Source organism: Haliotis rubra, unplaced genomic scaffold, assembly GCF_003918875.1.
Source record: "Haliotis rubra isolate DU_JTF1 unplaced genomic scaffold, ASM391887v1 Scf220, whole genome shotgun sequence".
Lineage (NCBI taxonomy): Eukaryota > Metazoa > Mollusca > Gastropoda > Lepetellida > Haliotidae > Haliotis > Haliotis rubra.
This window is the reverse complement of record NW_025766226.1, coordinates 1151736-1166044: the sequence shown is the minus strand read 5'-3', so window position 1 is coordinate 1166044 and position 14309 is coordinate 1151736. Positions and strand designations below refer to the sequence as shown.

General features: G+C 37.3%; 1 protein-coding gene across 1 annotated transcript in view; it reads right to left on the bottom strand.

The window, feature by feature from the left end:
• Positions 1 to 781: 781 nt before the first annotated feature.
• Positions 782 to 14309, bottom strand: part of LOC124277360 — a 54759-nt gene continuing 41231 nt past the window's right edge. The window contains 2 exon segments of the mRNA XM_046713025.1: positions 782 to 5932; positions 5935 to 7870. Of these exon segments, the coding sequence (XP_046568981.1) occupies positions 4067 to 5932; positions 5935 to 6936 (2868 nt within the window). The 5' untranslated portion in view covers positions 6937 to 7870 and the 3' untranslated portion in view covers positions 782 to 4066.

Here is a 14309-nt window from a genome sequence, read left to right as displayed (position 1 = left end):
GTTTGTCTGGCAGAGATTTAGTTATTATATGCTGATATAATGCAACTAGATAGCCTGATATAGCTTGAATATTGTCAAGTGTGGCATTTGTGATATCAGTGAAATACTGTTTTTCAAGCAGGGTTTATCCTTGTGCACTCTCTTATCTGGGTATTAATGTTCCGCTACATCAGCAAATGTTAATTATTGTGATACTAGGCTTACAGTAACTTACACTAGTCTGAAGACACACTAAAATGGATCGTGTAGTCATGCTTGGTAACTTGGGCCCACTTGCACAAGTGGTTCTTAGCACTACGACGACCTTAAGTCAATGGTACAGTTTGGAGTTATGACCATTGACCATCGTAGCGCTTAGATCGCTTTGTGCAAGTACTGCTTGGTCAGTTGGATGTCATCCTACCGTGATGGTGACATATTGTGTTCATAGTATCAACCACCAGTTTGACCCGATTATATCAGCCTGCCCTGATATACCATATGTAATATAGTTGACTACTATTAAACAGTCACTCCCTCACTCACTCACTTACTTAGTCATCCACCCAACCCACCTAACCATATATCCACTAGTGAGTGAGTGAGTTGGGTTTTACACTGCCTTTAGCAATAGTCCACCAATATCACGGCTGGGGACACCAGAAATGGGCTTCATAGATTGTACCCATGTGGGGAATTGAACCTAGGTCTTCTGCATGACAAGCGAACGCTTTAACCACTAGGCCACCCCACTGCCCCCATCCATCCACTAACCCAACAACATACTGACACAAGACTGTAGTGTATTTCATTCTTTTAATCATGCTTCTTCATGGTGTTCACAAATTCCACATTACTTGTGTGCACAAGAAGCCAGGTGCTTATAGGAAATAATATCAGTATATAACAATCATAATACAAAAATAACAGAATACAACACAAACAGTAACATTGCACAAAACAATAAATCCACATTTCATCAGCAGGCTGTTAAATACAGCCACCTTGTTTAAACAAAACTTGTGGTTTATGGACTTCCAAGTTCTTCTCCTGAAATATGCTTCTGATGAATTTTGGTCAAAGTGACTACATTGCTCAATTTAGTTAACATGCATGTCTCTGATCTGAGAACATTTGTTTGAGTTTGATGTGAGTTTGAAATATATGATCTTACTCCTTTATCATAGTAAATATCAAGGTTTCTACCATTGTTAATCACCTCAGGTATTACTCACAGTTCACCTGCCACAAAATAAGACTCCGTTCAATGAATGGAGGTTTTGACATTGTTGTTAATTTTACACATCATAATTTTAGTTTGCAGTGACAAAACTGTATTCCTTGAGGGTTTTCAGTTTAGGATGAAACATAGTTCATTTTTGAATATTTCAAATGTTTACACAAGACAATGCTGAGACCAGTAGGCCATATGTATTTTATATCCACAAAATGTTGAGGCTTATCCTCAAACCCTTTGTTGTTAAAAGAATTTTATAATTCTTAGTAAATAAAACATTAAAACATTTGAGTTTTTAAATCAACTCATATGTATTTGTTCATGCTCTACCCCAAGAAAATCAGTTAAACAAGGAATGTTTTTGCCAAGCTGTAATATCCATCTGTAATATGCTTAAGACAAACATCCTATCACTGATCCCATTTGACTGACCTCTCTGTTACCTATCAATTACATACCTCAGTAGGTATCAGATTCAGATAAACTGCATGTCACATGGCTCCAAAGTTCAGCTGACAGGTCATCTATATTTCATAGCCTCAAACCATGGTCGTGTCTACCAATAAAAACTATACTAACTAGACTTAGATAGATATGTGATTACAGTTCGTGTCTAAATTATCTTATATAGGATCTACTTTGCCCCTTGTGTTTAGGCTTCTCCTGACATTCCCAACAAATTTGCATGGTCAATATATCATTGAAAATATTGTATCTATTTAAATATTACAGATTACTGCCTAATGTATCTAACAATCCTGACCTATCAAGAGAGAATAGCAATATGGTTACTGATTCCGAGAAAAGAAAATCAACAATTAATTATATGAATAGGAAGATAATATTTTACATAAGCTTGAAATATCCTACACTCAAGTCAAATATACAAAACAGTTTGCAATTTTAAAATCAAAACATTTTCATTTAGCAATGAATTTTTCAACCTTGTTCAAAGAAAATGAGAAAATCTCCCATAAAGGGTTTCATTATGATTGTTTATTCAGAGAGTTCACAAATCATGAAAAGGGAATAAATCTAATGATAACACTTATATATAAAATCAAACTTAAGACCTGACCTGAAGAGGTGAGAGTTCACAAGGATCACGAGGTCAGCAGTGATGGAGAGATTGTGACATGGAGACATCACCTTCAGTTTGCTTTATGAGTGATAAACAATGACCTTATTGGTATTCTCACCTGTCAGTACCGGGTCAATCTGAGCCTGTATTAGTGGGTTAAGTAATGTTTTAATCTGACTGGTTCACGAGTCGTTGTCATCTACTTGTGCTTAGCTTACAACAGGACTCTCCATCCTTTTTGTCATCACACCGTGAAGTCTATATGCTCTCTTTTTACATTATGAAGTAAGATCTTAAGGAAATCTGCCATTTTTAAAACATACAAACATATGAAAACAAGTATGCTTTTTGTGTGTGACTGGGATGAAATGAAATCGTTATTTTAATATTCTGTGAATAATTTATTGTGAAATATCAAATTCTTATTGATTTAATTCACAAACTTCAAAAACAACAATACAGACAATGTATAAAGTAGCTTGAAGGATAGGTGCATCTTTCTCGTGATTGCTGGAAAATGTTATCTTATAACCATAGTAAATTTTAAGTTTTAATGCATCTGTTCTATTTGTTTTCTGAGGCCAGACTAATTCCTGTTCTTGTTTTATGGTTTTGATCACTATAAAAAATGAAATATATATGTGATAAATATAAAGGATCTGTTGGGATGATTTGAAAATTTCCTTTACAAACAATTCTTTAAATAAAGTTTTAACAAACATGGTAAAGTATGGTAAATTTTTCCAGTATCAATCAATCAGAATTTGTTGTAGAAATTATTACTTTTTCAAAATCTAGGAAAGTTGTACCTGTAAAACAAGAAAATAAATGGTCTGGCCTGATGCTCCTACTGTTTCACAGCATACATAAACATGAACTAATCAATTAGTAAATTCCAATATCATCTTGGTACAAAACCTGAGACGTATAATCAACATAATCAGCTTCCGACACAAACAGCAGTAACAGAACAGGTAGACAATCTCTACACTGATACACCTGTACAATTGCATCATTAACAGCATAGAAACATAAATAGAACAATTTCAAAACTGTGAATAATTAACAAATGCAGTAAACATGAAAATGAACTTCTCGCTGTGCATACAAAGTAATGACTTGTAGAGAATATTTCTAAACCTGACTTCTGTTTGCTTCATATCTTACTTGATGGTGTAAAAAAATATTTGTTCTTTTACAATGAAGTTTGAACATAGATCCTAGATTCAGATATGAATGATGAAGTTGCAGTTAAAATGATTATAAATTAGATGAATTTCCTGATTTTCAAACTCGGAAATGTACAAATATGTTCATGTGTCTGTTTCTTTAAGACCATCAGTATACTAAGAGATGTTGCACATCATGTTAGAATATATTTCCTAGAGCTCTGTGCATATGTACACATATGTACACAATGTACAGATTGTGTTTATGCTAAACAGATGTACATATTAAATACTAAATATCACCCATATCACACATATAATAACTCATTCACACAGTTTCTGACTTTAATTTTTCAAAATGAAAAATCTGAGTAAATGCATTTTTCGGACAACCCAAGGCAGGTTTAAGGCTTTTTGACTTTGGTAAAAAAAACATGTATTTGACAAAAATAAATGGATTTGTTGTAGGAAAAACTTGGAATTTTGGAAAATCTTGGCTGTAAGATTTCCTCCAAATTACATATTTTCATATATTTCTCCATACAAACATTGTCTTGCATCTTGTCACACTTAATATCATACATCAAAATTGTGCCACATTCAAATGATGAGCTCTAAACTATCATCACTTTCATTGTCCGAGTTGGTCATCCCACAATTACTGGAACTAAATGTTTCTTGCGGTAGTGCACTGTCTTCTGATTCACTGCACACATACCAAGGTGCCTCTGGGGTTATTTTCAAAACATTGTCCACAAATACCTCATCACTCATCGGTTTTCCTTGACGTCTGTATCTATCATTGGTCACTTTCACTATATTGTCCAGAAAGACTTCATCACTATCACCAATATATGCCTGATTCTCGTATATGTTTTCCTTTTTGCTCCTTGATGGACATTTCAAAAGACTCATCATGGGAACATAGTCGTTTTCATAGTCAGGCTGACCTACACCGGAATCGGTGCTCGATTTTGATTTGTCATTTTGCATTGCACGAATATTCATAACACCAACTTGTGTCTGTGATTGAATGATGATTGTCTTTTTATGGGGATCCACAGTACTGAGGTGGTCACTCTGAGGTTTACTTCCAGTCACAGAACAGTCTGATACACTTATTTTAGAAGAAGGGGAATGAGATGTCTTTCGGGTCCTATGAGGTCTGACACAAGACTGAGTCTCAGATTCACTGTCCGTCACCTGGCACACACGTCTTGCTTCACGACGGCCTTTGTTTTTGGCCTTCACGAATTGTCCTTGTTGAGGGCCAGTATTGGCCATTGTGCTGCCCATATTGTGATAGGTAGGTTTGACACTTGCCTCTTTCTTGAGTTGAGCCTCGTTGAGGCTTTCCTGTACAATCTGATCACAAATATCAAACAATGGAGCTTGATGTTTCCCATCAGGGTTCGGACTTGGGACAGCTCCAATCCTTTTATTCCATTTTTCGAAACTTTCCGTCACAAGTTTGTCTGTGCTGGCCAGTGTCCAAGCAGGAGCCCTCTTTCCGTGTTTGCGTGATTTACATTTACCCTGAACAGATCTCTCCTCCTCTGAAGCATTTGGTGTGTGGAGGGCAGTGGGCCTCCTGAACCAGTTCATGTACTTCTCCTTTACAGATTCTGATAAACTCTCCTGTCTGTTTACCTTGGATCGTTGAGAATGAACGCCTGCCATTTTCTTCTGAGTAGTTTTGGGACAACGGCAGTAATATTCACTTTCACTATCACTTACAACAGGTCTGTGCCTGCTGAGATCTGTCACAGGAAGTTTGGACCACACAAGCGTATTGTCAGTAGTATATCCATCGGAATACCAGTTATGGTCATCTCTGAGAAGCGACCTACAGGATGGAAGATTGGGATATGGGTGATGGTCATCAGAATTCAGTTGAGAAATACTGTCCCAGGTGTCTGTGAGGAGGCATGTCTGGCTGGCCGATCGGCCTGGAGGAGGTATCCATCTTGGACTTCCAACGGAGAGACTGGACTCACTCAGCATGTGGTCATCATGTCGCCTTGGACTCAGTGATGCTGGGATAGAACTAGCATCGTCATCATCAAGGATGTCCTCATCTGCACTGATGTATCGTCTGTGCATGTACATTCCTACAGACTGGAAACTCACCACAGACCTCTTCTCAACATCCAAATGATCGGGATCTCTAATGAAAGATGTGTTGGATTCTTCTGATATTGTTCCCGGCTTGTAGAAACCTGATCGAACTGTTCCAATAGACTTCACATCAATTTCTGAAGCAGAATCTAGCAAGCTGTCCTGGAGTAGGTTCTTGTAATAGTGACCATTATATATAGCATCATTGTACTGGCTGTACCAACCAGCACTGAATGGTCTTTGTAATTTCAGTTTATGTTTAACACACAGACTTAGCTTACAGTTGATGCAGCTGTCCTTCACACAGACCAGTGTCTTGGCGTCTGAGGGTACATCAGAGATGCTGACGTATGGAAGAACCTGTAGTAGATTGTTAGGGAGACGATAGCAACAAAGAAGCATGATGCTGTGATGAAGACAAGGAGATACCGATACCCTTCTTCTCCTGCTGCATCTTGAACCATCCAGATGAGACAGAGAGTGGCATTCTCCAGGAACATAATGATGTAAAACATCACATATCGGAACATGGAGCTCTGATTGCTGAAGTTGATGAAGGCAAAGATGTACATATAAGCAACAAGGACACGGAATGATATCGTGTAAACTTTGCTGCCATTTGATTCATTGATTGCACTGAAGACGGATGTACACACACAAACAAGCATTGTCACCCAATGGAGTCCGATCACTAAAAACAACCACTGTGAATACAATGTCGCGAAAAGTGACAGGGATATTATTCTGGCTGCAATTTCACCTGCACGCCACAAAAGTCGAAAAATGGATCCTGGCCAGGTTAGAACAATATTTTCAGTGTCACAGGTTTCATGCTGTCTACGAAAACTCCCCAAGGCCCACGTTGTCGAAACTAGAGTGGATCCTGCTGCTAGGTACAGTATCCAGTAAGCGGGGAACGATATGTTCTCCAGGACAAGGTAGCATTGTACCAACATCAATGGAAATCCTGATGCAAAAGCAAAAGTCAATCGTAACAAAAACAATTCAGCCATTTCCGCTTTTTTCACCAGAACATCCCTTTCTCTCAACACGGTAAAATGTCTCCATATAAATCCCATTTGAATGATATGAAGAAATGCCATAATGATAGCTTCACAGGTGGTTAGACTATCTCCTCTTCTGTTGAGGAGCAATATGGCTGAGAGTAACTGTACAAGCACAAGGGGTATCAGTAGTATCCCCATTACAAGACTGAACCAGCTCTCCTGTGTTGTGACACTGATCCACAGAAAGTAAGCCAGCATTGTGTTCGTAACCAGCTCTGCCAAGTGTGTCAGGAGAGACAGCACAATGTAAAACACAAAGCACCCTGTAAGACATTTGTTTCCCATTTTTAGTGATTTGTCGAAACAGATCAGATCTTCTTGTTCAGGGTCAAAGTTGAAGGACACTAATCCCACTTTTACATTCTTCTTGACATCTCTCGAGTTATATGAAGGTCACCATTTTCCGCTTACGTAGAGGCCTTAAGTTTGACGGGACGTTAATCCACTTGTGATTCCTCCTTGGATTGCAGGCTTAAGACTTTTTCTCCATAAAGTGTAATTTCACAGGAGACATGAGGATGAGTGAGATTTGGAAATATCTCCAATTAGTTCAAGCATCAAACAGCAAAGATCTAAATTCAAAATCAAACAGAATATATCTTTTTAGACCTCTGATTAACATGTTCAATTGACATGAAATCCTTGTGATGACATTGCACATGTTTCCCAAAGATCAAAGTGACCCATGTCCACACTGCGGTCAGTCCTTATTCACACATTCAGGTTTCAACAGTGCACGTCTCCTCTTAGCCAAGCTCTTGAGGAGCAGACGTCTTTGGTCCTGACATATCTTGACTCCAGACTATTGTAAATCCTTGAAGAGGAGATGATTAGTTGTAAATCCTAACATGAAAGAAGTTGTTCAGCCTTCATCACACATATTTAAACACCTACTTCTTTCATAGCAAAGCATCTTCTCAAGGCAGCAGCAAAAAATCACAAGCAGACGTCAACAGGTTCAAAGACCAGCCAGCGATTTCTGCTTGTCATCTCACATGCATTTCAAACACTGTTCATACAATCCAGCCATACAAGCATAGACTTGGTCCAGGCTATCCGTCTCAGAAAGTATCTAATCCCGTCAATGTGTCCGCTGACGAGGTTATTATCGGCCAATCGGGATTAACTCAAGCTTTTTCTTCCACATCAGAGAGCAGGCTGTACCTCGTTTGCACAATACCACTGTGTTTGTTCCCTCAGGCCGGATTAGTCGTTACAACTGCGGACAGAAAATAATGAAAGTATTAATCCAAATTAGGAATGTATTTTGTTCAGTACACGCTATCACGCAGTATTCATGTTGCTGAGGGTGTAAGCCACGATTATTATACAGCCTTATCCATGCTGACTCATACTGTATATTTAAATGCTCTCTCAGGTGGGGTCGAGTGAAAGTATTAAAAACACTCAAGGTTATCCTTCACTGATCTCCTAAAGAGTAACATTATATGTGCAAACACTAAAAGCCTTTAGAGCTGATGACATACAATATACCATCTAAGGGCAGAAATGTATGGATTTTTTTCTTCAAATTATGTGTTCTTGTACAAGTGAAACTTACAAAAGGGCATGTTTAGAGTAGCTATTGTTGAAAGGATGTGTTTAAAGTTCATACAACCTATGTTTAATCACATACTTCTGTGTTGAGTAATATTTAGGTCAGAGATATGAACTGAAAACATGTCTGGATAGTGTCATTGGGATATTTGATTCATGTACCTTTTAAGATGTGAACTATTTCAGTGTAGATTCCTGACGGATCTATTCACTACAATGGGATATGATTTCAAAGAATAAATACATACTTTGTTGTTCACATTATGTTTGAGCATAAACAAGACTGTCAACATAATATTTAAATATTTGAAAGACCATTATGAAACTCCATGTTGTCTTATTAAGTATAATTTAATCTAATCACTAGAGATGTAATGAAGACTCAAGTAAATGTTGATCCTATTTGTTCTGCAGATGAACATTTGATGTAAGAGAGTGGAACATGTACACAGTCAGGTTTTCTGTAAAATGTATCTCTGAAAAATATCAACAGCTTCAGAAGCTTGGGCATGATTAGCCATTATTCTGAAATGTATGAGATCAGGGAATATCTACCAGTATATATCTAGGGAACAGAACTTTCATGTCATTGATATAAGAAATAGAAACAATTAAAAACCCACCTCATTAATGGAATACATACTGAGAGAAACAAATAAAGGATCACAGGAAAATGCAAGCGTTCCTTTAATATTTTCCAGTTTCATCACCAGCTTTGAATAGCGCTGTGGTGATGAAACTGGAAAATAATAAAGGAACGCTTGGCATTTTCCTGTGATTTCCTTTATTTGTTTCTCTCATGTATATAATAGATATGAAGTTCATAAACATCAGAAAATGTTAAGCTTAAACACAAATGATATTGACCATTTCAAAAGACAGTCTGTTTCGATTTCTACGAAGAAGACAACTGCATTTTCAACCAAGCCAGATGAAAAGAAACCAAAAATGCAGAAAAAAGCACTTACTGAGATGCCATCAAACAGAACACTGATATCTGAAACAACACACTTGCACTTCAGCTGCTAAGAAATCCTCCCACAATAGAACCACCATCCATTGTCCTTGTCTCAAAAACACCCAAACAAGTGTCAGATACTGAACCCAGATCACACAAAAGAATTCCACTACATTTCTTTTGCAGCCATATCTATTCAACCGATGTTGATGGTTCATAAACAGCAACGGATAGTCAATGAGAAATAGACGATAGTCAATGAGAAATAGACCATAGTCAATGAGAAATAGACGAGCAGCTTAGTCGTCAGCTGGTGCCATTTATCACATGCCTGGTGCTATTTATCACATGCCTATCAAAAATGTGCTGGTTCAATGACAAGTAAATGAGAAATATGAGCAATCCCATGCCTCGTTACCTGCTCCTAGTGTACATATGCTTCAAGCAGTAGTATGTGCAGCTGAAATGAGAGACGGCCTACTGTCCACTACGCTCCATGACAGATGAGTACACGTTGACAATGAGGGCTGATTGACAGGCTACGTACATACAATGGTAACAACTTGGTCAGGGTTGTTGGTCTGTGTGTTTCTCTTTTTCCACCTAATGAATCCATCAATGATATCCATATTAACTCATCAATCATCAAATGCATACATATCTGTCAGCGGGAACTGTCAACAAGATTGTTGATACTTAAACTTGGGAATATTGGTTGTTTTTTTAACAGCAGTCTCATATTAAGTTTCATGCTGCAATAGTATTCATTTAAGGTTTTCAAAAAGTCTGTACAGTGAAGCCCCGTTAGTCCGGACCCTGATAATCCGGATGTCTCGCCTCCCGGACGATTTCAGCTTGTTACCAATCTAATTTGCCTCGATAATCCGGAAATTTCTATAAATCTTCTAAGCTAATATTTTACCTAATACAGTTTATTTAGATAGGGATCTGTAATGTATTTCAACTGCTGGGGGGACTCAGGAAAGGGTCAACAAAATGATACGGTAGGAGAAGGTAATAAAAAAGACACAAATATTTGTGGAGATTCATGTAACAACAGACACTGTAAAGAAAAATAAAAAGTTTTCTTGCAGTCTTTTCAAGATGCAGTCATAAAAAATATAAACAGACATGGGAGTGTCACCCTTCAATATGACAAGCATAAGGGGGGAGTCTTTTTTTCTCCCAGTACATTACTACATCAGAAACATCTGATCCAGCACATATGTCTGTTAAAAATGTATGGTCCTTTACATGGACAATCTTTATGTTTATTTTTCATATACAAAAAGTTTCATGAATAATATATGCTGGAAAAGTAAAATCATGTTAAATTAACTACTCCCTGTAAAATTAATTCTGTCATAAAAATTTAACATATGCATAGATGTATTATATGGTCTCTGATGATAGGTACTTCACCAAGTCTGATAATAGAATATACATGTACTCTGCCTTTTGAAGTTGGTTCCTGATTAGACTGAGTGAAGCTGATTTCTCTGTACACCATCATATTGATGGAATACTGCTAGCCAATGTAACACACAATTCATTCACTCGCTGTGCTGATGCTGACAGACTTTATTGAATAAACATTCAAAATAAATACGATATTAAAAATTTCAAATGCAACATAATATCAAATCAAAGAAAAGAGAAAAGCCTGTGTCAATATTTTTCAAAACCTCAAAGCCTATCCATTGTTAAAGACAAGGTTACCTGACAAACTCTGATCGTTGAAACACCACGAAGTTCACCAAACAAGAGTGCACATTCACAGAACAGACTGAATATAGTTTCTCCCCTGCTGAGAACTAACATATTTCATGAAGGTAGAACCATCACACATTCACTGTCCGCATAAATCCAAATCCTCGAACGAAATAATCCTCTGCGCGGAACACTGAAATTTCACGTACTCCCTTGTAAGGCCCTTTAAGCCTACTGTGGCTAACTCAATATTCAGGCAATAAGACTCCAAGTGCTCAGCAGAGCGTGCTTGGGATCCCTTCCCTGAATCGGGAGACATTCCGACACTGACCAACCAGACCTGGTCATGTGACACAGGGTCACAGAGGGTATAATACCATGGTTGTTACTGTCAACTTGTGAAAAAAGGGCTTGTTCATTGTGAGCGAAACATTTTAATGGAAAGTCAATATTTCTGTTTCAGCTTTAACTATTCTAATTAATTTCTACTTTGACTATTTTGTGAAATAAATTGGATTTCCATATCGTTTCATGTTTCAAAGAGCACAGGTAAAAATTTAGGAAAAGTATATAATTAACCTTTTCCCAATACTGTCGTACAGCATGAACTCCTTTGTCAGCAGAATATCTTGAAATTTGAAAATATATTATAATAGTGTTAAAACTGTCAATAGTAAAACAGATTTAAATTCATGAATCTGATCTAGATCCTTCTAAAGAGTAGTAGGTCTGATTTCAAAAAAATACAGACCCGACATTATCCTACTTAATCCAAGAGAGGGAGTGAGTTTAGTTTTACGCCGCACTCAGCAATATTTCAGCTATATGGCAGCGGTCTGTAAATAATTGAGTCTGAATCAGATAATCCAGTGATCAACAGCATGAGCATCAATCTACAATTGAGAACTGACATGTGTCAACCAAGTCAGCGAGCCTGACCATCTGATCCCGTTAGTCGCCTCTTACGACAAGCATGGGTTACTAAAGATCAATTCTAACCAGGATCTTCACGGGTCTAATCCAAGAGAAAACAGACTACTTAAGTTATGTGACTCGCCCTCTGGTGAGAATCATTGATCATTTCAATGTATATTGCATAATGACAATCCAGTGATTGATGTCATGAATATTCATCTTTGCACCTTTGACATGCATCAACCAAGTCAGCTAACCTAAATCACCTCTTATGACAAGCACCTGTTGCAGAAGACCAATTTTAACCTGTATCTTCACAGGTAGGTGGTTTATGGAGTAATAAACAAATCTGAATACTGGCACTAGAACACATTAATCTTTTCTCAAAGCAAGTGAGAGAGGAAGTGGATATCAGCAAATCAGGAACTGCAACTACTCTCAAAACATGCCACTGCCTCAAATGTACAATGGAAGTGGACGTGAAACTGCCCACTGTGGTCAGCTACCAGTCAAACAGAAAAATCAACGGTCAAATCTGATTGTTGATAGTGCTCTCTGACTGTTGATCCTTTCACAGGTGTTATGTGGGACATTCTTTAAATTCCACAACACTTTACAGTTATCAAGAAATGGAATGCTGGAATTCTGTCTTGCATCCACACTCCTTTTACCAATCTTTCATATATTTACAGCTATTGTACTGTCGAAAAATAACAAGAGTGTCACCAGAATCATTTAAATTCCTTTTAGCCATAAAGCAAGATTTCATCAGGGTTAGAAATATCTTTCACATAGAGCCTTTGAACAGCATTTAGTAGTGATACACATGAAGGCAAGTCTTTATGGATGTCAACTTCATTATTTTGAGGGAAACGACGTTTGAAGTACCGGTATATTCTTACTCCTTTCACATGTTCATTTGTCTGCCAAATTATCAGCTGCAATCTACCCAATGGTAAAAGTAGTTACTGACAATAGAAATTCACCCACCATCACTGCTTCATCAGAATTACCAGTCGTGGACTATCACATTTTTGTTGATTTAAAAAAACTGTGGGCATTGCAAAGTTATTTGGGGTAGTTGAATTGTAAAAATCAAAATGCTTCAATTCCTAAAACTGATACAATATGTTAAGCCAATATTGGTGTCCCTTGCAATGATACAGATATTGCTGAAAGCAGTGTCTGAACTATAGGGCTGGGACGATTCACCGATACATCGATGCATTGCGATACATTTAAGTTTGATACAGCTATCGTATCGTGGACTGGTGTATTGATACAAAATGATACACAACTTTTTTTCAAAACAGTATTATCTTAAACATGTTACAGTACTTATTTAGAGAAAAATACACAATTGATGGAGTTACTTGTTTGTTTATTACAATAGTGTTATTGTTAAACACAAATACCTTGAAATACATCATTTTAAATCTTGATACCGTGTCATTCTTTCAAGGTGTATGTATCGTGATACACATTGTATTTCAGGTAAAATATCGCGATATGTATTGTATCGTGACATAGTGTATCGTCCCAGCCCTACTGAACTAACCCACTCTAAAGCATTTAGGATTTTCTTCAATCGCAACAAAAACAATAATTCTCTAACATTCATGCCATTCATCATACAGTTACACAAAGATTCTACTTACATCCAAGCTTGCCCCTCCTAACACAGAGAGGAGAGTTCCACAGCCACATACCTCCGACTGAGACTTATCAATACATACATCAATATATGAATGATGTGACCTGTTTATGATAATGAGTGTTATCACAGCCCCCGATGACCTTCGACTCTGAATATAGCGCCGATATAGTCCCTACAAGCAACCTTCTATGTACATATGATGGACATTGAATACATGACCTGGTACTTGCCGTGTGGTATTTGGACACCCTGGACAATTGTGTACACCATTCATGTGTGTTCAATATACTCTATACATGAGCTTCACAGACTCTATGTCAGTCAGTATAAAAAGTTATTCATTTCAGTGAGACGAATGTTGGATGCACAAAAGAATGGCATTTAGGATTTAATTCAATAGCATTTTTGGTACACGTTTGTCCCATATTCCATTTCATATCTTGGGATCTTTTATATTGTTACCGACATGAACATACTAATTTCGAAACACTGTTGATCTTTGTTGTGAAAAGAAGTAATAAAATATTCCCATCACTCTCAACACATGTTGAATAATTATTAAAACACACCAACTGCAGCAATAGCTTTGTCTGCAGGTCTATCTGAAGCAAAGTATTGACATGTAAGATATAGATAAGATATAATGAATTTGAATATGATCTGGCATAAACTGGGTTAAACTTATACAACTAGAAAACGTAACGAACAAGCTTTCATATTCTGATGGTTAATCTGTCATGACATGACAGCAGTTTGAAAGAATCACATGGCCCTTAACTTCCATTGAGTAGTGTACAGTGAGCCAGCCAGGAGACTCAAGTGCAAACAACATCTCCCTCATCTCTGACTTACTCCCAGAGT